This window comes from Myotis myotis, unplaced genomic scaffold, assembly GCF_014108235.1.
Source record: "Myotis myotis isolate mMyoMyo1 unplaced genomic scaffold, mMyoMyo1.p scaffold_m19_p_12, whole genome shotgun sequence".
NCBI lineage: Eukaryota > Metazoa > Chordata > Mammalia > Chiroptera > Vespertilionidae > Myotis > Myotis myotis.
Window position 1 is genome coordinate 21,038,249 of NW_023416316.1, and position 24,961 is coordinate 21,063,209.

Here is a 24,961-nt window from a genome sequence, read left to right on the forward strand (position 1 = left end):
GTGATCCCTGAGAGCACCTCTACCTGGGAGCTAGTCACCCTGAGTTCCTGCCTTGATGCCAGACAATCCAGTTCCTCCTCATATGTGTCTGTGTTCCCTAGCACCTCACCCTAGTGTTGGAGCTCAGAGGAAGTGGGAGCTTGTAAGTTCCATTCATGGTGCCTGCCTTTTAAGAGAAACAGCTGTGTCTCCAGCAGCCTTTGTGTCACCGAGCCCCAGTATGCACTGGTTTTTACAGCCCGTTCTTCTTACTGCCTGTAGGAACTTCTTTTCCTAGCTCTGGGACCCTGGGCTGGGGGTCTGGTGTGGGGTTGGGACCCCTTACTCCTCCAGGTGGCCTCTGCAGAGATGATATCCCTCCTGATTAAAAAAGCCACACATGGCCCTACCTGGTTTTACTCAGTGGATAGAGCGTTGGCTGGTGGACTAAAGGTCCCAGGTTCGATTCCAGTCAAAGGCACATGCCCGGGTTGTGGGCTCGATCCCCAGTAGGGGGCGTGTAGGAGGCAGCCAATCAATGATTCTCTCTCATCATTGATGTTTCTATCTCTCTCTCCCTCTCCCTTTCTCTCTGAAATCAATAAAATATATATTTTTTAAAAAACCATACATGTGGGCGTCAGACCAACCTGTTCCACACATTTGTACACCCTACCAGTCTCAGTGTGTTTTCTTCTTTACTTCTCTAGTTGTAGGACTTCCATTCAGTTAGCTTTCAAGTGGTTCTGGATGATGGTTGTTCTATATTTTAGTTGTAATTTAGATGTGGTTGTGGGAGACGGCGACTACAGGCATTTACCTACACCACCATCTTCCTTTGAATCTCTCCAGATGGTTTTCAATCAAGGAGTGTCTCTCAAACTTTAATGCATTTATAAACCACATTGGGAGTCTTTGAAAAATACAGATTCTGATAGACTAGGGCTGAGGTGAATCCTGAGTTCTGCATGTATGAACATGTTACAGGGTGATGCTGATGGCTCCTTTTCCACAGAGCACACAGAGTAGCAAGGCCGCTTAGATTGTCTCTCTTCAAAACCTGGGAGAGCACCTCTGCGGCTTCAACTGTGTATAGAGTGGTAATTGGGTAGTACACAGTGTGAAATGGAACGTTCTAGTGAGATTTGAAGGTGAGACTGCTGTGTGGTTTATTGCAAATGGGTTCAGGTTATTCACGATTTTAGATATACAAGCAACCAAATTGCATATAGGTTGTCCATAGGAAAGTAATTAGACTTGTTGAATTTTCAGTTAGGGCCAATATTTTTAAAATAATGGATTTTGGGTCAACTAAAGCACCAGAGTTTTTCATAAAAATGCATGGAGCAAATGTCTTCAATTTGAAAACAGAATTAAAAAGTAAATATTAGCAAATGACCTTCCTGTTTAGAGTGAATGAATCATAGAATGTCCTTTTAAAAATAGCTCTGTATCCTCATGGTATTCTGCCACAGCTACAAACTGTATCTCTAAATAAATAAATTAATTGATCTAATGGATGAGTACTACTTAATATTTTAATACAATGATTGTGGAGGTAATATAGGATTTGCCTTGTGATAGTCATTTGCCAACAATTTATGCTGCTTTCTGAGGAAACAATGCTCAGACTATTTAGTCGGTATATAAGGAGGTTTATAATCCTATTGAGTATGGAAAGGAGGACTCTTATTCAATTCAAGCTGTGCCAAACTATGCAGACTTACAAAGAGAGCAGGAAGAGGTGGATAGGCCAGATATACTCCTATTCAGTACTGTTTGAGATTAGAATTTGATTTAATTAATCAACCTATTAGTCTGCATATAAATATCTGATCGAGGCTTTGAATAAGCATCAGTAGTCTGGAGTCTACACTGAAGCTGTTTTAGGGAAGGTATGAATCAGGTCCAATGCCATTTCTTCTCTTTTAACTTCTCCAAAATGTTAATCCTATTTAGAAATTATTTTGAGAAAATAATTATTTTATGCTGTGACTAAGGTTGTATATTTGGTACTCAGCCCTAAAATGATTGCTGCCAAAAGTTTTTACTTGCAGACATTTCTATAGGAAGCCACCCATCTCTTTTGATGCTTAAAAAATCTAATTAATTGAGTAGAGGCCATTATTTTTATTTCTCTCATCGTGCTAGAGTAACTCCTTTAAGAAGGAACTGATAAATTCTAAACATTTTGTCCTTCAAAAGAGTACTGTGTTGAATACCTTTGAAATGTTTCCTGTATCTTTGTTTTCTTCTATAAGATGGAGTGCCATAATCTGTTTGGATAAAGGAAATGAAAAAATTTAAGACTAGTATGTAACAAATTTTTATTTATTTCCCATAGAACTTGGACTTTTAGATAATCTTGCCATCATTGTTATGCTATCATTTGAACTTGTTTTTCATATTTGTCTATTTTGATGATGGGAAATTATGAAATCATCACAGTACATCAATCATTTAATAGATTATTTTACAACTATTGAATAATATTTTTGAAGAATTTATATTAATAAAAAATATTTATGTTTAACTGAAAGAAAAACAAAAACTAGTGTTCAGCATTGTATGCAAAACCTAAACCAAGGAAACATGCATTATTGAGGTTGGAAAGATATATCCCCCAAAAATTAACCATGGTATTTTTTCTGAAATTTCCAAATTTCTAAAATAAATATGGATACATATGGATAACAGAAAACTATAATTTAAAATAAAGAGAAAAATTTAAACAGGTACCTAATTATGTTAGAAAAATTAAGTCATAGTAAACAAAAAAAAAGGGGGGAAAATCTCAATTTAAACTGTGTAAGCAACTTCTTTAGGCCTGGAGATTACACATTGATTCTGAGTTGCACAGCATTCCTATTAAGATATTTTCTACATCCTAAGTGATGTCATAACAGATAACTATAACTTAAAAAAAATTGGTGAGGGGCCTTATTGGCTTTATAAAATTATCACTATTTCCTAGCATTAATAAAATAGGTTGAATAAAGTATTAATTAAATTTATTCTCTGCCAAGAAAACTAAAAAAAATTTCATTCCTTGAAACATCATTCTGATGTGATTTATTTGGGTGTTTCTCTTAAGTAATGTTGGATATAGGATTTTGAGGATCCCCTGTGACTTGGGGAGAAGGATGGAATGGAAAAAGAACTTAGTTCTTGAGAAGAAACCTTAGAAAGATGTCCAGGAAGCAGTGCCTTGTGATCAGGTCACTGAATTTCAGAAACAGTGATGTTGAATACCAGTTTTAACTTGTTTCTTGTCCAGTGCTATGATCCTTCCCCTCCTTCCCCATTATTTTTAGACCTTTAGTCAAACTCTATTTTTCCTGGATTAGTGGTTTTGTGGAAAACAAATTGCATTTGCATTCATTATTTGGGTGAAGCAGTTCAAGAAAAGGAGAGCACTGCTTGTTGTAGATATAGAATATAACTGAGAGCTCCTTTTAATTGTTTAAATTAGATAGATGGTGATTTTATGCCAATTAATTTGGGTGATAGGTATATCTGTTTAGGTGAATTCTTTGGGGATTCCTACAGTGTGGAGTGGGACTAAGTTACAAGTTAGGTTGTAAAGTTACAATAAGAAAACTGAATAGCTCGATGTCTTCTACATTTTCATTATATGGTTCCAAAATTTCTGAATTTATTGTGAATTTCAACATGCTACTCATATTCACATAAACACATGCAAATTCTGAGTTTGAATCAAATGCAATCATTTTTAGATTATTTTGTAAAATAAAATTTTTCTTTTCTTACTAATTTAACAAATTCAAATTAAATATCAATATATAAAAATGCTTATAACAATGCCTAGAACCTTATAAGTTTTTATTCTCATTCTTATTATTTATAACCAAGAGTTAATGTGCCTAAATTAGGTCTTTCTACTATATTATCAATAAGGCATGGTAGTATGAACAAAAGTCTGGATAAAGCCATTAGAATATGTTTGGAGTGAGGATTCCAGCAAATATCTGATTATAGACTGAGAATGGGGTAAGACACATCTTCAAGACTTCCAATTGGTTATTTGAAATACAGTAATGGATCTAATATAATTAAGTCTTCAGGGATTATTCTTGAAGTTTTCAAAAGTTTTGAACCTCTTTCCTCTGAAGCAATTTGAAGTTATGGCTTAGAAAATTGCATAAGTCCCTGAGAGCAAGAAATATTTAAATGACCTTCCTGAGCCTGGAGAAGATTCTTTGGAGAATTTCTTGGGTCTTTAGAATGGGGCAATATTTCAACCTGGGCTGGAAGGGCAAATGAATCTTCCAGATTCTCAAAGACTCATTTTCCTCTTACTTTGAACTAGCAGAACCAAAATACATTTCCTTTGTAATCAATATTGGCTGTACCGTATAGGTTTTAAAACAATTTTGAAATAGTAACTTTGCCATCAATGTTTTCCAGACAACAAGTCCTGTGACACTCTGGCTCCTCAGTGGTAACACCTTCAGAAGTTCATCACCCTCATAGAACATTTTGTACAAAAGGCTGCAAATAGAAGATCAAGGCAAAACTATCGGCTGTGTGTTGCATCCTAAGAGGTGAGTTGACCTCCCGTTTAGAGGTAATTGCTGAAAACATGCTACTAACAAATCCAAGGGGATGTTAGTCCAATGAACTGAGTTGAAATAGGCTATGTGTTTTGGGATAGGATATTTCTTTTAGCATAGAGAGTCTAAAGAGAATAGGACTAAAATCATTCTAAGAGGATTTTCTTGGATATAGTAAGAAAATAAAGAAAAAAATGAAAAAATATGACCAAAAAGTAATTTGAAATACAAAGTAATTTAAATAACCAAAAAGATGGGTATTTAGGTCGAAAACTTATCTTACAGGAAATAGAGATTCATTTAGTCCAAATATACTTTACTGGTTCCTTAACGTCAGTACAAGTGCCTTCATGTCTAATGTTGTCATTTCTAACTGGTGCAATAAGGTTGCTGTAAAATAGGCAGTGGACTTGTACCCTTGATTCAGAATGTAAAGGCTGGTGTCACCAAACTTTTGATTCTGTAACAATATACCTCGTAACACTAATTCTGTTCCCTTTGGTTCAGTTAGCAAATGTATGTCCAGTGCTAATCATGAGCAGACAGTCCCTGTCCTGGGGCTTCTGCACTGAGGATGCTATTTGGAAAACTTCATTACTTGCTCTTGAATACATCTTTTGATCTGTGCAAAAAGAAAAGGAAGAAGAACAATGAGTTCTTAGCTAACAGGAAATAATTTTGACTTTCATAGTTATGTTTGCATGAGTATTTTGGGAATGGTTTTGAGAACTTGTAATTCTTCTTTCTTGTTGTTGGTAATGTATTCCCATGGTGACTTTAGACATAATATTTCACACACACACACACACACACACACACACACACACACACACACTTTCATTTAACTTTTAGATGAATGAATTGAAATAACCTTTCTTCAAAACAATGTCAACCCCTTGAGTTCCTTATTTTAAATGGCATTGGCCTTTGCTATAGTTGTATAATGCCCTTCATTGCAAAGTGAATAGAGTTTGGTATAATGTGCATCCATGTCATATCATAGATGTCATGAATATTAGTAGGTTGGTTGAGTAAGAAGAGAGCTACCTAACAGGTCTGATTATAAAAATTTAAATGTATTCTTGTAAGAGCATGAAACTGGGGACAGAAGTGTAAAAGGACTCAAAAAAAGAGTAAGTAAAGGGAAGATGAAGGAAACCAAAATAGTGCCTGCCATAGGGTAGGTGCTTTATTTGCATTGTTTTATTAACTCTCCCCAGATCACCACAATGATGCTATTAAGGTCCTTTTATAGGTAAGGATATTGAGACACAGAAGTTAATTGCCCAAGGTCACATAGCTAGTTACTGGCCTTGTAAGCAGAGGGACCATGGATGAGTGACCCTAGCTCTGAGGTCATTGCTGGCCATAGACAGATTTAATCCATATAGAAACCATGTAGAGTATGTGTCCATGTGCTCTGCACAGAGCCAGAGGCCTATCATTGATCCAATCCACTGAACAAAGGCTTTCAGTGAAGACTGAGGGAAGCAGTATGGACTGAATTGACAGCTTGTGCAGGCCCCCAGTCAAGATAGGGTTGGGAAGAAGCAGAACTGGGGAAATAGGAGGTGGAGTGCCCTGTGGCTGATTCTGCAACACAGACTTGCACCACACCCTCTTGTTAGGCCATGTGGTGCTTAAGCTTCTGTCTCATAATTGGGAAAGCCATCTCACAGGAAGTTTCCCTCCAAGCTTGATAGCTGCCTACTCCTCTCTGTGGTTGGGGATGTGGAAGGGGTAATTGTGTTTATTGAATTTTAATATTTTTAACATCCTGTGACTTCATGCTAGAAGTTTTCTATTGTTTATAGAAACTTTGTGTAGAAAGACTTGCTCTAAAGCACATCTGTATGTCAGTAAAAATCTCAATCTCAAATTCAATAAAACATACATGTTCTTTTTAATAGACAAAGTGAGCCTGCTTTGTGAGACAGTGAAATTGCTTTTTAGTCATCATTTAACAGGGAATTGGGATTTGGGTGGCTAGCATTACGAAGGTGATCTGGGACTCAGAGTAAAAGAAGCACGTATTTTTAAGGTGTGAAAGAATCTCAAAGTATAAAAGGTAGAATTGATTGAAATAAGGACAAAGTAGAATAAAAGTTGAAGTGCCCTAATAATGACAAAAGGTAATATAGGTAATTAGAAGCTAGTTGAAATACTCCCAAAGGATTCAATTCAGACCTAAAATTTTCTGTCAATTTGATGAATAAGGAGAAATGGTCTACATGTTAAGTGCCTATTTGCTTTGTGAATGAATTAGAACACCTTCAATGGATTTTGTGTCCATGAATAAGGATATTGCTATAAATTAGTATGTGTGTTGGGGCGGGGCAAGCTCTGTTTCTGAGGGAAAATTAAAAGGAGTGGTCTGAGACTTTGAGTCAAGCTTTTTGAATGCAAAACCTACCTTTCCTGACCCCTGAATGATGGCAGTAGTTATTTCCAGAGGATTCACCCAAGATAAGAGGTGTCAATGAACTTTTAGAAGATGTCCCTTTGATCATAGTGTTTCTTTCAGTTGGATTTAAGAAGCAACTAGTCAAAATGGCAACTAAATGTGTTTGCATTAGGAGAATGAGAAGACAAATCACAGACTTGTAGACAAAATATGTGTCATATATCTGATTAATGATTCGTAGCCAGAATATGTAAAGAACTCTCAAAACTCAACAATAAGAAAACAAACAACCCAATTAAAAATGATCAAAATACATGAAGGACACTTTACTATAGAGAAAATAAAGATGGGGAAAAATTCCCCAAATGTTAGTCATTAGGGAAATGCAAACTAAAATTATGATGCAATATTGCTGCATACCTACTAGGATGTGTAAGAAATATATATACTGACAATACCAAGTGTTGATGAGGATGGAAAACAACTTGAAATCTCATACACTTCTTATTGGAGTGCAAAAATGAGATAGCCACTATGGAAAACTGTTTGGCAGTTTCTAGTAAATTTAGGTATGCATATCTCATATCATTCAGTATGTTGCTCATGGATATTTACCCAAGAAAAATGAAAATTGATCACACAAAAATCTGGGCATGAATATTTATAGCAGCTCTACTCATAATTGCCCCAAATTGGAAACAACTCAAATGTCTTTCAACAGGTAAATAGATAAACAAACTATAGTACATGCATACAGTGGAATACCATTCAGCAATAGCAACTTGGATGAATCTCAAAGGCTTTGTGCTAAGTGAGAGAAGCCAGACACCTGTGGCTCATATATTTCCATTTATATGACATTCTGGAAAAGGTAAAACTGTAGGGATAGAAAAATATTAGTCTTTCCAGGATTTATGAGTGGATGGAAGGGTGGCTATAAAGGGAGAGCACAATGGAGATTTTATGGTGATTGGAAAGTTTCATGTCCTGATTATGGTGATAATTACATGAATCTATATATGTTTTAAAATTCATGGAACTGAATACTGAAATAGACAAAATCAATTTTATTGTATAATTATTTAGAAAATACAAATTTAAAAATTATATCTCACCAAAAAAGTATATATACGTTGTAACAAAAAGACTTCGTATTATTGGGCTTTACATAAATTGCACCTGTTTTTTGGGTGATCAGGCAATCAATAAACACTGCTTGGTTTATTGCTAACCATTCTCCCATTAGATTGATACACTTATTTTGGTGTTTTATTATGTAGTGGGTTACTATTGAGTTTCCCTCACCCAGGACCTATATTGCCTTTCCAAGTTAACCCAATCTCTGATATAATGGATTCCATATTGATTTTATAGCTCATTAAAATACCAGATAAATTATGGAAAACAAGCAAGCTTGAGCTTGAGTCTGGCCTTTGCTACATGTTAATTTTAAATATATAACTGCAGGCTAAAATAAACTCTCTTGCTTTAGCTTAGATACATTTCTTATCTTTAAAATGATAATTATTGTGGCGTTTAAATGAGGAAATGTATGAAGTTGCTGGAACAGAAAGAGTAATTGATACAATAGCTTCTCCCTCATACTTCTCTTTCTAAATTTATTTACTCCCTTTCCTTTTTTTCTCTTCTTCCCCTTACCTGTTTTCTTTTTTCCTTCTTATTGGGTTCATGGAAGACTTTTATATTTATGCATTGGTGAACTTGGAGTTACCATAGTAAATAAATAATTATTTTTTAAAAAATTATTTGAATTTTTACAGGTAAAAGAGAAAAAGTGAAATGGAATGGGAAAACCAAACCATTCTGGTGGAATTCTTTTTAAAGGGGCTTTCTGGTTACCCAAGGCTCGAGCAGCTCTTTTTTGTGCTAATCTTAATAATGTATGTGGTCATCCTTCTGGGAAATGGCACCCTTATTTTAATTAGCATTGTGGACTCCCACCTTCACACCCCTATGTACTTCTTCCTGGGGAACCTCTCCTTCTTGGACATCTGCTACACTACCACCTCCATTCCTCCCACACTGGTGAGCTTCCTCTCAGAAAGAAAGACCATCTCCTTTTCTGGCTGTGTGGTGCAGATGTTCCTTGGGTTGGCCATGGGGACAACCGAGTGTGTGCTCTTGGGCATGATGGCTTTTGACCGCTATGTGGCTATCTGCCACCCTCTGAGATATCCTGTTGTCATGAGTAAGAAATCCTATGTGCCCATGGCAGCTGGGTCCTGGTTTGCAGGGGTTATCAACTCTGCAGTACAAACTACACTTGTGGTACAATTGACGTTTTGTAGGAATGTCATCAATCATTTCTCCTGTGAAATTCTGGCTGTCATGAAGATGGCCTGTGCTGACATCTCAGACCATGAGTTCATCATGCTTGTGGCCACGACATTGTTCACATTGATGCCCCTGCTCTTGATTGTCACCTCTTACTCATTAATCATCTCCAGCATCCTCAAGATCCGCACTTCTGACGGTAGAAGCAAAGCCTTCTCTACTTGCTCAGCCCACCTGACCGTGGTGATAATATTCTATGGAACCATTCTCTTCATGTACATGAAGCCCAAGTCTAAAGAGACACTCAATTCAGATGATTTGGATGCTACTGACAAACTTATATCCATGTTTTATGGAGTGATGACTCCCATGATGAATCCTTTAATCTATAGTCTCAGAAACAAGGATGTGAAGGAGGCAGTAAAACATCTACTTAGAAGAAAAGTTTTTAACAAGTAAATGGGGAATGGACAGGTAATTTTTATAATCACAATGAGAAAATCAAAGAGTCAAAAAGATAGGTTCTTACTGCTGTGTCAAATTTCTCTCTCAATGCTTTCAAGCTTTAAAATAGTCTTTCTTGGTGTGGTGCACAATGAAAGCAAGTAAACCTCAGTGTTTTGGCAGTGGAGTCAGTGATTGTATTTTGTTGTTGTTAATGATGAACTTGATTGTGAGGGCAAATAGAGGGATAGTGTAATAGGAAGAGAAATTTCTAGGCAAAAAATGTTATATTAAGTGTTAAAACCTTAAAAAATATTTTTGATACAATTTCCAAAGTCAATTTCACACTTCCTTATTTTCTTTACAACAAAGAATGAAACCTGATTTCAGATTTTTAAAACTCAGCTAAAATTAGAAATTTTCATATTGTAGTTACTGAAATACTTTATTTGGAGTCTATTCAAATATGTAATGGTGATTGTCTTCTGTCTAGGTAGCTGTAACCATGTTTTGGTTCTAAAATACTGCTATTTTTATAACTTTTTGTTCATCTTTAACTAGGAAGCATTAAATTATTATGCTTTTCTGCTTTCAATATGTCTGTGGTAAGCTTCTTTCCAAAGACCTTCTGATACATGGGATCTAACTGCTTTGGACTTGGAACCAAATAACTGATTTTTAAAGCTGTTTGAAAATTAAATGTAAACAATGTCTGAGTCAAATATTCACTGGTAATATAGAGCTCCAATTTTTCCTCTGTCTCCGTGGCTCTTTATCCATGAAGTATGTTGCTGATCCAAGAGGAATTTGTTATTAATCTACCTTGTTATTAGATTTACCTTTAAGATGGTTTTTATATTTGATTTTTTTATTGTTAACATGATTACAGATGTCCCCCATTTCCCCCTTTTGCCCACCTGTACCCAGCCCCCGCCCCCAAGCCTTTACCATACTTTGTCTGTGTCCATTTCTATGCATATATGTTCTTTGGCTAATCTCTTCACCTTCTTTTATCCAGTCCTCTCCCCCACCTCCCTCCCCTTCTAATATTTGTCAATCTGTTTCATGTATCCAAGCATAATGGAATATGATTCAGCCATAAAAAAAGAAGGAAATCTTACCTTTTGCAAAAGCATGGGTGGGCCTGGAAAGTATTATGCTAAGTGAAATAAGCTAGTCAGAGAAAGACAAGTGCCATATGATTTCACTTATATGTAGGATTTAATGAGCAATATAAACTAACAAAGTGGAGACAGACTCATGGATACAGAGGGGAGGGAGCTGGGGCCTGGGTGAGAAGGGTGTAAGGGTTAAGCAAAGAAAAAAAAAGACTCATGGACACAGATAATAGTATGGTGCTTGCCTGAGGGAAGGGGTATTGGGGGGAAATAGAAGAGAGTAAAGGAATAAATGGTGATTGAAGGGGACTTGACTTGGGGCAGTAACCACACAATACAATATATAGATGATGTAGAATTGTATACCTGAAACCTATATAATTTTATTAACTAATGTCACCCTAATAAAGTCAATAAAAAATAGATCATCAGAACAGAACAAGAGGCCCAAAACGGAACTATAGAAAAATGGTCAATTAATTTATGTGAAAAGTAACACTGTAGTGCAGTGGTGAAGGGCTCTTTTCAATACATGATGTTGAGGCAAATAGTATTCATATAGTAAAAAAATAAATCTTGACTTTTGTCTCATACCACACAACAAAATTAATTCCAGATGGATTGTATATGTCTTTATCAAAGGTAAAAATGTAAGGCTTTTAGAAAGTAAGGTAGGGGACTTGAACTAATTAGGACATTCTATGGATAGAAAATAGGATAGAAAAATGAATAAAATTGTGATTCTTTTAAGAAGGGTAAAAACCCAAGTGAGTTAATGTTGGATAGGTAATGTAAGTATCTATTGTTATGTCAGTGTTACATTTATACAATGATCCTATATAATAAAAGACTGATATGCAAATAGAACAAATAGCAGAACGACTGGTTGCTGTGAGCATACTGAACATCAGGGGAAGATGCTCAACGCAGGAGCTGCCTCCTGGTGGTCAGTGCACTGCCACAGAGAGAGTGCAGCTTAGCCAGAAGCTGGGCTTATGTCTGGCAAGTGCAGCGGTGGTGGTGGGAACCTCTCCCTGGCCTAAGCTGTCCCAGATCCTGGACTGCGAGAGGGCGCAGGCCAGGCTGAGGGACGCCCCCCCCCACTTCCCCTTCTGCCCGAGTGCACAAATTTTGTGCACTGGGCCTCTAGTGCAACATAATAATCATACAATTTTAGTGGCATACCAAAATAAACATTTATTAAATTCTATGAGTTAATAGTTTACCTGGGTTGGAGCCAGGTGATCTTTGCTAATTATCTTTGTATCTCAAATCAGCTATGTGTTGGCTTGTTTTGGGACTCCCTAATTTGTTGAAGATTGACTGACAGCTGGCTCACCTAGGGTGACCCAATTCCTCCAGCTGGCTAACTTGGACATATTCTCATGACAGTAGCAAAGATGGAAGGGAGAGGGCTAACTTAATTGTGCAAGTGCTTTACAAGTTTCTACTTGCATTGTATAATCAAACCAGGTCCTGTGCCTAGGGCCAAAATCAGACTAGGTAGACCTAGGAAGAAGCAAATAACCAGGGTCATTAATGCAATTAATGTATCACAACTGTATAAGATCACTTAGCTAATTGTAGTTGAGCTAAAGTTTAACCCATAACTTTAAAAACATTTATTGATTTTAGAGAGGGAGGATGAGAGAGAGAGACAGAGGTAGAGAGACATTGATATTAGAGATATTTTGGTTGGTTGCCTGCTGTGTGCACACGAACTGGGGATTGAAACTGAAACCTAGGTCTGTGCCCTGACCGGGAATCAAACTTGAGACCTTCCATGCACGGGATGATGCTTCAACAAACTGAGCCACACAGGCCAGGGCTCAATCCATAACTCTTTTACTTTAAGTCCAATACTCATTCTAATGAATTGTACCATCAGGTATCCTATATAATAAAGAGGTAATATACAAATTAACCCTCACACCCTCACAAGATGGCTGACTACAACCAAGCTGGCAGGGGGGTTAGTGAGGGAAGACCAAATGACTGAACAAGCAGGCTGCATAGGGCGACCAGCCTGGCAGGGGGGTTAGTGAGGGATGACCAAATGACTGAACAAGCAGGCTGCATGGGGCGACCAGGCTGGCAGGGGGGTTAGTGAGGGAAGACCAAATGACTGAACAAGCAGGCTGCATGGGGTGACCAGGCTGGCAGGGGGGTTAGTGAGGGATGACCAAACGACTAAACAGCAGGCTATGTGGGGCGACCAGGCTGGCAGGGGGGTCGTGAGGGGAGACCAGGCCGGAAGAGGGGCAGTTAGGGGCAACCAGGCTGGCAGGGGGGGCAGTAAGAGGCAACCAGGCCAGCAGGGTGGGGAGTTAGGGGCAACCAGGCAGAGGGAGAGGTGCAGTTGTGGGTGACCATGCCCGCAGGGGGGGCAGATGGGAGTGATTAGGCTGGCGGCGGGGTTGGGCAGTGAGGGACGACTAGACCAGCCGGGGGGAGCAGTTGGGGGCGACCAGGCTGGCATGCAGAGGCAGTGAGGGGCAATCAGGTGGGCGGGGGGGGGGGGCATTTAGGAGTGACCAGGTCGGCAGGCATGTGAGTGATTAGGAGCCAGTGGTCCAGGATTGTGAGAGGGATATCCAACTGCCGGTTTAGCAGTCGGACATCCCCCAAGGGGTCCTGGATTGGAAAGGGTGCAGGCTGGGCTGAGGGTTCCCCACCCCATGCATGAATTTTGTGCACTGGGCCTTTAGTCCTATCTAATAAAGACAGAATATGCAAATTTACCATCACTTTGTGACAAAGATGGCAGGGCCCACTGCCAATAAGGAGGATATATGCAAATTGACATGACAAAGATGGTGGTGGCTGGTCTGGGGCACAGGTGTTCCGCCCCGCCCTAGCCGCTCCGGGCCTCTGGGCAGTGTGTGAAGGCAGAAGGTGGCTCCGGGCCGGAGCAAAGGTGGAAAGGCGGCTCTGGGCCAGAGCGAAGGCAGAAAGGCAGCTCCGGGCCCAAGCGAAGGCGATGCCGGCAGCCAGGGGAAGGAAGGCCTATTCTTGCACGAATCTTCGTGCATCGGACCTCTAGTTATTATATAATCTATAAAGAATCACAAACATTGCACTAGGAACTTAGTTTATTCAAGGAGCATTTGATAGTAATAGCTTATCTGATTGATCAATGCTCTGTCTTCACTTTTCATCCATTTAAAAGCTCACTAAGGATGTCATATCTTCTAACACTCAGGTAACTGAGATATTTGGAGAGATTTCTGAAAATAAATGAGTCACCTTACAAGCTCAGAGGCCATATGGGAAGGCGTTTTTACAGTTCTATTAATTGCAATGTTTTCTGTATAATTCAAGGGCAATCTATAGAATGAACGGAATAGGCAAATAGTCTCTTCCAGTTCTGCTTACTCAAATGCTGCTCAAGAAACAGGTCTTTTACTGGGCCAAATGACTTAAAATAACTTATTAAAGTTGCCCAATTTATTTTGGTTCTGAACTTGGAGAATCACACCCTTGGGAACTGGAAAGTTTCTTAACTTTATGTTTCTAAATCACAATATTAATTAAGGGAGTTGGAAGGTCCCTAAGAGCAACAAGAGATAATAGTAGTATTAGTTCTATGGGTAACTCTTTGAAATTTTTTTGGAGCAGATCATAGGTGGTGATTTTGGCAAAACAAATCTTCATGTCATGACTTCTCTTAGGAAGTTATTTTTAAATTTTTAATTAATAGGAACTATATATGTTGAGACTGTGAAGCAGGCAAGATTTGGGTTGAATTTTTGCAAACTATGAATATCCATATTGCTTCTCACTGCAATATTTTGAATAAAAATACCTCTGCATGACTGACTTGAATATAGTTTTTGTAAAGTATTATTGCAGTTTAAAACATTCAGAATCTTTTGCTCTTTGGAGCCCTGCACCAGATTCATAAGAGACTGTGCTGAAGATAACTAAGTCTAAATGTTGAAGCATACATTGACCAAAGGAAGATGCTCATCACAAATGCTGAGGTAAATGGGCACTGACATTATCCATCTATTTTTTGTATTCTTGGATTTACAGAATTTGTTAATGAGTCTCAGGCCAGGAAACCAGAAGAAAGACACTTACTTTAAAAAGAAGTACTAACTAGTAGGAAAATATTGAATTGAAGAAATGAGTCATGAATATACAGGGTGGAACAAAAGTAGGTTTACAGTTGTGAGTGCACAAAACAAAGTTTATTCTTACATTTTTATTAATTATTGTATTCTTTTCTTTTTTTAATATAAAGTACATCATGCGTATATATTTGAGATTTACTTTTTCCACTTATGATAAAATTACTAAAATTCATTCCTACATTTTATCCATCTGTCACTTAGGTAAATCTAGTCTTCTGGATTGGCGTTCTAATGTATTATTTTCCATATGCACAACTGTAAGCCTACTTTTGCCCCATCCTGTAGCATAGAATTTTTAGCATTATTATGCCCTAATTTTTCTCATTTATCTTAAACATTTAATTAAACTCCTCCAAGCATCTGTCAACTTTAAAATGTGATACCAACAATTCAATAAAAAGGAATAAAAAAACAAAAAAAAAATCGAGAGGTTTGGATTATAAATTCTCCAGGCCTACTTTGGCCTTGATATTTTAAAGAGGGGAGCTTACAGGAAAACATTTAATTATTTTAGCACTATAATCAGAAGTCATATTTAGAGAAAGAGAAAATATCTAGACTCTGGCAAACATGTGAGATAAGGGTAAGGGAAGGAATGGGGACTCAATATGTATGAGAGAAGACTTCATTGTTTTGTTTCTGAAAGGGAGGGCAGGAGAGTGGTGGAGAGAGTGAAAGAAGAGGGAAGACAGGACCCAGAGCTGGAGTAAGAAGACTGAATTCTGGCTGGGGAAAGACTGATAGAGAAACCCTCAGTGGAAGTAGGGGTGTGTGCTGCCCAAAACGGACTTTAGAGACCAGAAATGTCTAACATTCACCTTCCTGGTGAATCAGTAAAGTGTTCATATTCACCTATGGATTGTTGGTGGAAATTTTAATGGGTTATGAAGAGGTGCAGAGTTATTTTATCTGAGTCAGTGTGGGCCAGCAGTGTGCATATGAAGCAGCATAGAGGCAATTATGGTTCTGGAGGGCAGCAAGGCCATGAAATCATAGACCCTTGTGATTGCCGGAAATTTTAGAGAAGCCATGGAATTGGAGGGGGTGTGGAGGGAGAATTTGAAGGAAGTTCATCTAGATCTCTGCTATGTGCACAAGGGAGGAATGATCCTCCTTCGTGTACAGATTAGAAAACCAAGTTTCACCCCGCCTTTGTTGCTCAGTGGTTGAGCATCGGCCTATGAACCAGGAGGTCATGGTTTGATTCCCAGTCAGGGCACAGGCCTGGGTTGCAGGCTTGATCCCCACTGTGGGGCATGCAGGAGGCAGCCAATCAATGATTCTCTCTCATCATTGATGTTTCCATCTCTCTCTCCCTTTCCCATTCTCTCTGAAATCAATAAAATAAAAAATAAATTTAAAAAAGCATCATGACAGGATCCACTGGGGAAATGAGCCAGTGGGTCTGTCTTTAAAAAAAGAAGGAAGGAAGGAAGGAAAGGGAGCGAGGGAGGCCAAGTTTGAAAGGGATCAAGTGATTTGCCTAATTTTGCACAACAATAAGTAGCATGGTTGGACCGAGAGCCCAGATCTCACACTCTGAAGGTGGTGCTCCATTGCAGAAAATGATTGTTTGGGAAACATTTCTACTTCTGCGAGTGCAAGTGGTCATTGTTTTTACCCCCTCCCCCCCCCACACAATGTACATCAAATATTTAAAGATAAGAGCTCATCTTTATTTCTTAAGGCAACTAGTTTTTTTGAATGTTGCACATAATTTATTGCAAACGTAAATTACAAGTTGAGAAGTCTTCAGGCTTTTATGTTGACGCAGAACTATAGCGAACATGTCCTGTGGGAGTGCTGAGTGTCCACCCACAGGCAGGATGGTGGGGATGCTGAGTGTCCACTTACTTTAACACGTATTCAAAACTTACCAAGTTCAAGGTAGCATTGTATCATTAAAAATGGTAACTGTGAGTTATTTGGTAGTTTTGTGGGGAATAAGCTCTTGAGAAGCTCACAGCCCAGGGGTGGTGCACATATGACTGTGGTTCAGTGTGACACATAAGTATGTATAGAGAATAAAGTGTACTTTAGACAATGGCATATAGTTTTAATGATTGGATAAAATATTTGAGAAAGACAAGATTGGAGCTGGGAAAGAAGGAACCTCTAGGTCAGGGGTGGGCAAACTTTTTGACTCAAGGGCCACAATGGGTTCTTAAACTGGACCGGAGGGCCGGAACAAAAGCATGGATGGAGTGTTTGTGTGAACTAATATAAATTCAAAGTAAACATCATTACATAAAAGGGTACGGTCTTTTTTTTTTTTAGTTTTATTCATTTCAAACGGGCCGGATTCGGCCCGTGGGCCATAATTTGCCCATGGCTGCTCTAGGTGAACAAACTGTAAATTAAAGCCATAACAATATAAAATGGCTAGTAAGCTGGTTGTTGTCTCAGACCAGAGTAAGGAGGTGGAGTATTGGGAGATGAGGTTGGAGAAGTAGGCAATGATGAACATGTGAGGCTTGTGTGTTTGTGATTGATTTCATTTGAACTATATCTTGTAGGAAAGTAGTTTTTAAGCGTGTTGCCATATGTGATGAATTGTGAAATATGTTGTAAGTAATTTGATTTGCATTATAAAATACTTACTTGTTGGGTAAAATTATTTTCTTTCTAAGAAAGTATAGGTTCATGATTATTGCATACACAAAAATGCCTTCTAGAAGAGAGAAATCAGTTAGTGTTACAGTGAGTGGACTCTTTTCTATCTTCTATTTATATCCTGTAGTGTGTATCATATCTATCCAATATATTACACAATTTGCAGCTTTATGAAATGCAACCAAATATTTTCTTATTGCAGCTTTTATAAAATATTTTTCTTTGCCCAGAAATCTCCCCTAATCCTTATCTTGAGTAGGTCCAATACACTAATTCTCAAACTGTCTCACTGAGCAACACTCCCGATATAGAATTATGATTCTTCATGTTTGCCTAGTACCCTGGGGCATATTTATATCATTTCATTATAACTGTTTATTTACTTGAGTGTGTTTTATATTTTATTGTGAGTTGCCTGGGAGTACAAGTAGCTTTAGATATTCAGTGACTTATAGTGTGTTCAGTACATGTTAAATGAATGAATAAATAAATAGGTATTGCCAGGATCATGATTCTCTTAAAGTACCCCTAAACAAAAACCCCTTAAAAGTTGGTAGAGTTTAAAATGTTAAGTATATACAATGTATACTTTTATTCACTATGACAGATGAACAAGAAGGAATAAGATGGTCAAGACAAACTTAACAGTCATTTCAAATTTTATTTTTCTGGGATTTACTCACTACCCCAAAGTTGAAATCACCATAATTGTGCTGTGCTCGCTGATGTACCTGGTCACTTTGTTGGGTAATATTGTTCTAATCTCTGTCACCATCCTGGATTCCCACCTCCACACGCCCATGTACTTCTTCCTCAGCAACCTCTCCTTTCTGGACATCTGGTACACTTCTTCTGCCCTTGCTCCAATGCTGGCAAACTTTGTTTCAGGGAAGAACACCATCTCCTTCTCAGGATGTGCCACTCAGATGTACGTCTCTCTTGCCATGGGCTCCACAGAGTGCGTGCTCCTGTCCATGATGGCCTATGACCGCTATGTGGCCATCTGCAACCCCTTGAGATACCCCATCGTCATGAACAAGAGGGTCTGTGTGCAGATTGCAGCTGGCTCCTGGGTGGCAGGCTGCCTCACCTCCCTGGTGGAAACTGTGTCTGTGCTGCATCAGTCTCTCTGTGGAAAGAACATCATCGATCATTTCACTTGTGAAATTCTGGCTGTCCTGAAACTGGTTTGTGTAGACACTTCCACAGTGCAGTTAATCATGCTGGTAATCAGCGTACTTCTTCTTCCTGTGCCGATGCTTCTCATTTGTATCTCTTATGCATTTATTCTCTCCAACATCCTAAGAATCACCTCAGTGGATGGTCGAAGCAAAGCTTTTTCAACATGTGCAGCCCACCTAACTGTGGTGGTTTTGTTCTATGGGACAGCTCTCTCCATGTATCTGAAGCCCTCAGCTATAGATTCACAAGAACTAGATAAATTTATGGCTTTAGTATATGCTGGATTAACTCCCATGTTGAATCCTATCATTTATAGTTTACGAAACAAAGAGGTAAAAGCGGCTGTGAGAAAATTGCTAATTAGGGACTCTCTTTGTGCTCTTTTAATCCATAGTAACAAATAATATCGATAAACGTTAAGGGATATATAGTGGTCAATACACAGCAGAACATTGGGATAATGGGGGAAGGCTCTCATTTTAAATGAGATATGTGATTTCCTAAGTCTCCTTCTTGACCAATCACCGAGACTCTAAGATAATGTAGATATATTTTATTTATTTTTATTTTTTAAATATAGATATAGTTTAAATAAACATATCTGAAATAAGTCTCATGATGAAAAATTTCGGTTTTTGTTCTGGGTTGTAGAGGATAAATATAACTTTGAAATAAGCATGAAAAGTTAGCATACTGAGTATTCAAAATTATGTACATGTAACATATAAATATAATAACTCTTGTGGATTTTAAAAGCTATTTTTTGATTAACCTCTATTTTAGGCTAAATTGTTTTCCTCCCAAACTCTCATGTTGAAGCTCTAACCTCCAAGTACCACAGAATGTATCTGCATTTGAAGATATGCTCTTTATAGAGGTGATTAAGTTAAAATGAGGCTGTTAGTTTTGGCCCTCCTACAACCCGAGTTGTGTTGTTCTAAGAAGAAGAAATTTAGGCACACATTGATACACTAGGGGTGCTCACACACAGAGGAAAGGGCATAGGAGAAGGTGGCTATCTGAAAGCCAAGGAGAGACCTCAGAAGAAATAAAACCTGGACTTCTAGCCTCCAGAACTATGAGCAAATAAATTTCTGTTGTTTAAGCCACCAAATCTCTGGAATTTTGTTATGGCAGTTAGCAAATGAATAAAACCTGCTTTTCAGCATAGCTAAATTTAATAGAAATAATTTCATATGTGTGGCTGTGTTTTACATCTGTAGGTGTGTTTGTTCGTGCGGACAGGTGTGTGTGATGTGAATGTCTGTGTACAAATGTAAAAGGTATGCACAAATATATCTTGAAGTGTGGTAGAGGAGTGCCAGTCTGGAAGAAAAATAGAGAGTTTAGTGGTATGTTGGCCTTAGAGTGCTGACATTATTTTGTGAATTCCAAGGAGCTACAGGGTATTTCAGTGAAACTACTAGCACTCTTTTGTGCATGTGTGTGGGTGTGTGCGTGCGCGCACGCGCTTTTTCCTGACACCTGGTCCTTAAATCCATGGGTATAAATAAACCCATCAGTGCTTAGACAGAAAAGACATGGTATCTATATTAGAGAATTTACAATACCCCAAACCCACTAAATTGGTGTAAATTATCGAAATTTATGAATATATCTTACTATATATACCACAATATTCGAGGACTTTAGAAAATGTACACCCAGCAGCTTTTATAGTATTGGAGATCCCCTCTGGACCAGATGACTAAATGCGAGGTTAATGTGTGAAACTTACTTGCTCTTTATCATGGAGTTGTCACCAGAGTCAGCAGGATTGTTGTGATGGTTTAGATCCAGGCTGAGGGCTGCCCATTGGTGTAGAAGAAAAGGACAGGAGATGTTCTGGGATTAACTTTACGGCATGTGAGAAAATCATAGCAAAGGTTTATCTGGTCTATTTAAAGGGTGACAGCTGTAAGACAGGTAGATAGATTGGGGTCAGTGGACTGACCGATCATTATCCAATGCTAATCCTTAATAGAAGGGTGAGAGAGTGGAGCTAATAGAAAGGAGAGTGGCAGTAAATGTGGGCAACAGCAAACACAGTGATATGACTTAAAGCTTATTAATTCCAACTAGTCATATTCACTTATTCTACCTCAGAGATTTCACTGCCTGCATAAGGGTAGGGTGAATATGATCTATGGGACTCACAAACCTCTGTTTCTGTCAGGAGCCTTCCTAAATAAGGCTTGCATCCCTTTTAACTTTTTTTGTTATTTGGCCTTGGGTTTACTATCTCCAAGTGGGTACTTTTCTGAAACTGACTTCACCAAATATCTATAAGCTTATGAGGCCTTTACTTGTGAAGACCTCTTAAAGCTTCTGACAGGATCATAGGCATTACTCTTGTGGTTTGCTCTGCCTGATTTGAATCAACTTCAGTAGCACACACACTAGATCGCCATGGATCTCTCATTCTTTTATTGCCTATGACTATTATTTTTTCTTAAACTAAAATAACATTTTTTTTTCATTTACAAAAGGATGTAGAATACATAAAACAAGGCAACATTTGTTTTTTTTCTCATCTTCTGGTATGGGATCTGGTGGTGGCTCCTCCACTGTTGCATGGTTGCTCTCCAAGCTAGTGTCACTGTCACTGGCACCACACTGTCACTAAGGATTTCACTGATGAGGCGGTGGTTTCTCTGGAAACGAGCGGTGGCTGTATGCTTCATTGAAAAGCCATCATCATAATCATCCGGATCTTCAGCAGGCCTAATGCTCATGTAAGGTTCTCCATGCGAGACTGCCTCTGTCGACTTTCTTCCCCTAAAGCAGCTTCTGCATGACTTTTTGCACTTGTGTAAGCAAGATACGTGGGGGAATTAGAATCATTGTATTCTATCTTTTCTGCTTCATATTCATTTAAATATTCTTGTTTTTCTTCATCAATGAGATCTCACCGCATGCTACCAATAATCTTGCCAATCTCCCACAGCTTTAGGTCAGAGTTGGAAGCCTTTATGTGGTCCCAGACCTTTCTTCTATACCTTATGTGGGGCATCAATGGCTTATCTGGTGGCTTGGGGGTTTTGGAATTGTAATACCAGAAGATGCCATGACCTGGCTGTTGGTGCCCGGGTTCCCTCCCATCCTGTAGTTGTTGTAGGCAAGATGACTGTATGGATTGTATCCCACAAACCCTGATGTGCTGGGCATTTGTGTTGCAGGAGCTGGGGTGGGTTTGACAAAGGGAAGCGAGGCCGGAGCTATGGGCGCCTTTTCTGCCCACGGTGTCTCAGATTAATTCTTCAGGAACTGCAAACTCAATCTTCCAAAATGTCAGGAAGACTATCTTATGACTAGATTTTTTATATTTCATAATTTTTATTTTAATACATTAAATAGCAAGATGGGGTTAGCACTACAAAAATACAGTGAAAAAGTGATATTGGAATCAAGGTTAATGGTATCCTATATAATAATGAGGTAATATGCAAATTAACCCTCACACCCTCACAAGATGGCTGCCTATGACCAAGCAGGCAGGGGGGTTAGTGAGGGATGACCAAATGACTGAACAGCAGGCTGCATGGGGCGACCAGGCTGGCAGGGGGGTTAGTGAGGGATGACCAAACGACTGAACAAGCAGGCTGCATGGGGTGACCAGGCTAGCAGGGGTGCCGTGAGGGGCAACCAGGCTGGCGGGGGCGGGGGGCAGTTGGGAGTGACCAGGCCAGCAGGGGGGCAGTTGGGTGCAACCAGGCTGGCAGGGGGGGCAGTAAGAGGCAACCAGGCCAGCGGGGGGGAGGGTGCAGTTGGGAGCGACCTGGCCAGCAGTGGGGGGCAGTTAGGGGCAACCAGGCCAACAGGGGGAGCAGTTAGGGGCGATCAGGCTGGTGCTCAGAGGCAGTGAGCGATTAGGAGCCAGCGGTCCAGGATTGTGAGAGGAATGTCCGACTGCTGTTTTAGGCCCGATCCCAAACCGGCAGTCGGACATCTCCTGAGGGGTCTCGGATTGGAGAGGGTGCAGGCTGAGCTGAGGGGACCACCTCTGCCCCCGTGCATGAATTTTGTGCACCAGGCCTCTAGTATACCCTATTAAAAAAATGCCTTTTAATGTTAACACATAGACTACCTCTGAATTGAAGAAGTAATAGGGGTGTCATGACAAATAAAAAGGTTTGTGAACAAAGTAAAGAGCAATGTTCAAATGGGAATGCATATTAATTCAAAAAATCCTGTGTATCCTCCTTTCCACTGAATCCTCGTTAGTATAATAAAATAAGATATATGATAACCTGGTTCTCAATTAAAATCACAATATTATTCTAATTATCTACATATTCCTGCTAACAAAGTAAAAACTTGTAGAAAAAAAATCTCTTTCTCATTTACATGTCAATGCCTGTCAATCTAGTAACTACTGCAGCAGGAGTAGTGATATGGTATTATGAAAACCATGGACTTTACAGCCAAAGAACTCAGGATTGAATGCCAACTTTTTTACTTCCTAGAAGTGTGACTTTGGAAAACTGATTTTGACCTCTCTGTGCTTTGGTGACTTCATTTGGAAGATGGATACAGCAATGCCTATATCATGAGGTTGTTTGTGACAATCAAGTGAGAAAATAAATTCAAAACCAGTAACCAATTACAGACAGAAAAACATGAACTCAAATAGTTCTTTCAAAAAGGGGAATGAAAAATACGTGTTTTACTTGTTAAGTAGACATATGTACTGGATTTTCTTAGAAAAGCTCAATTTCATTTTTTTCCTTATTTTTAAAAGTTTAATCTTACTTCTTAGACCAGTTGTCCCTACATTTTTGTCATTTGCATTAAAAGATGAAGGTAGATTATTATTTTGAAATTTATTTCCAACTCTTAAATTTTGTGACTCTACATATAACTTTTCTTTTGTTGCATTTGTATTAAAAACCTTTGCCTCCAATCTATGAGCTTTTTTTGTGCATGACTTCAAAGATGTGTGCTTCTCATCCTTTCCTCCAGAACCAGTGTCTACTCACCAATTTTCTCAGAGCTCCGTGCACCTCTGTATTCCTCAGGCTGTAGATGATAGGATTGAGCATGGGGGTTACTACTCCATAGAAGAGGGCAATTAATTTGTTAAAAGCAGAATCTTTGGACTTTGGCTTCATATACATGAAGAGGATTGTCCCATAAAACACAGTCACCACTGTTATGTGGGCTGAGCAGGTGGAAAAGGCCTTTTTTCTTCCTTCTGCTGAATTGATTCTTAGTACAGTAGAAAGGATGAAAATGTAGGAGATACAAATCAACAGTAGTGGAGTAAACAAAAATATTACATTACCCAACATTATAGTAATCTCATTCAAGGAAATATCTGTGCAAGCCAGCTTGACAAAGGCCAATATTTCACAAACAAAATGATTAATGACATTTTTTCCACAAAAGGGCAACTGTATTGCAAGAATAGTTTCTGTCAGTGAGTTGAAAAAGCCCAATCCCCAGGCGAGAGCAGCCATCTGAATACAAAGTGCCTTGCTCATGATGATGGGGTATCTCAGAGGTTTGCAAATGGCCACAAACCGATCGTATGCCATCACTGCTAGGAGCACACACTCTGTGGACCCCATACTGTAGGAGACAGACATCTGCACCACACATCTAGTGAAGGAGATGGTTTTTTTCTTTGATAGGAAGTGTATCAACATTGAGGGGATAAAGGAGGATGTATACCAAATGTCTAGGAAGGAAAGATTACCAAGGAAGAAGTACATGGGCGTGTGGAGGCGGGAATCCAGGAGAGTTAGGATGACCAAGGTGCCATTCCCCAAAAGGATCACCAGGTACATCACCAAGCATGTCGCAAAAAGAAGTTTTTCAGCTCTCGGGTACTCAGAAAGTCCCTGCAGAATGAACTCGAGCTCTGTCCAATTGGTCCTTTCCATTTCACTCTTTTATACCTGGAGTAATCCAGAGAAAACTACAAGTTAATCTAATGAGTCTGTACTGTATTCACATATGAAGTGAGAGATCATTTAGGAGGGGCAACAAGTATCAGCACTAGCTGGAATAATGGTAACAGCTGTGAGTTTAGCTTTTCCAGTTCCTCTTCTAGCTTATAAGGCAGGGGATTGAAGACATGAAATAATTACATTGATAGCTTATTAAAAACACAGGTTTCTGATTCTATTCTTGAGATTGTAATGCACAAGTTCTGAGGTAGGGAAGAACTATTTGAATTTTGAATAAACATCTGTAATCTCTGATTCAGTGGAC

General features: G+C 38.9%; 3 protein-coding genes across 3 annotated transcripts; 2 read left to right on the forward strand and 1 right to left on the reverse strand.

Moving 5' to 3' along the window:
* The first annotated feature begins 8,754 nt into the window (after positions 1–8,754).
* LOC118666765 (olfactory receptor 13C9) lies at positions 8,755–9,922 on the forward strand. The gene has a single exon (XM_036329092.1). The coding sequence runs from the start codon at positions 8,758–8,760 to the stop codon at positions 9,709–9,711; it is 954 nt and encodes a 317-aa protein (XP_036184985.1). The 5' UTR covers positions 8,755–8,757; the 3' UTR covers positions 9,712–9,922.
* Positions 9,923–18,189: 8,267 nt separating this feature from the next.
* On the forward strand, positions 18,190–19,159 carry LOC118666766 (olfactory receptor 13F1-like). Its single transcript, XM_036329094.1, has one exon. It carries the CDS (start codon positions 18,190–18,192, stop codon positions 19,147–19,149), a length of 960 nt encoding a protein of 319 aa, XP_036184987.1. The 3' UTR covers positions 19,150–19,159.
* A 4,532-nt stretch (positions 19,160–23,691) lies between these two features.
* On the reverse strand, positions 23,692–24,630 carry LOC118667699 (olfactory receptor 13D1-like). Its single transcript, XM_036331482.1, has one exon. The coding sequence runs from the start codon at positions 24,628–24,630 to the stop codon at positions 23,692–23,694; it is 939 nt and encodes a 312-aa protein (XP_036187375.1).
* Positions 24,631–24,961: the final 331 nt, after the last annotated feature.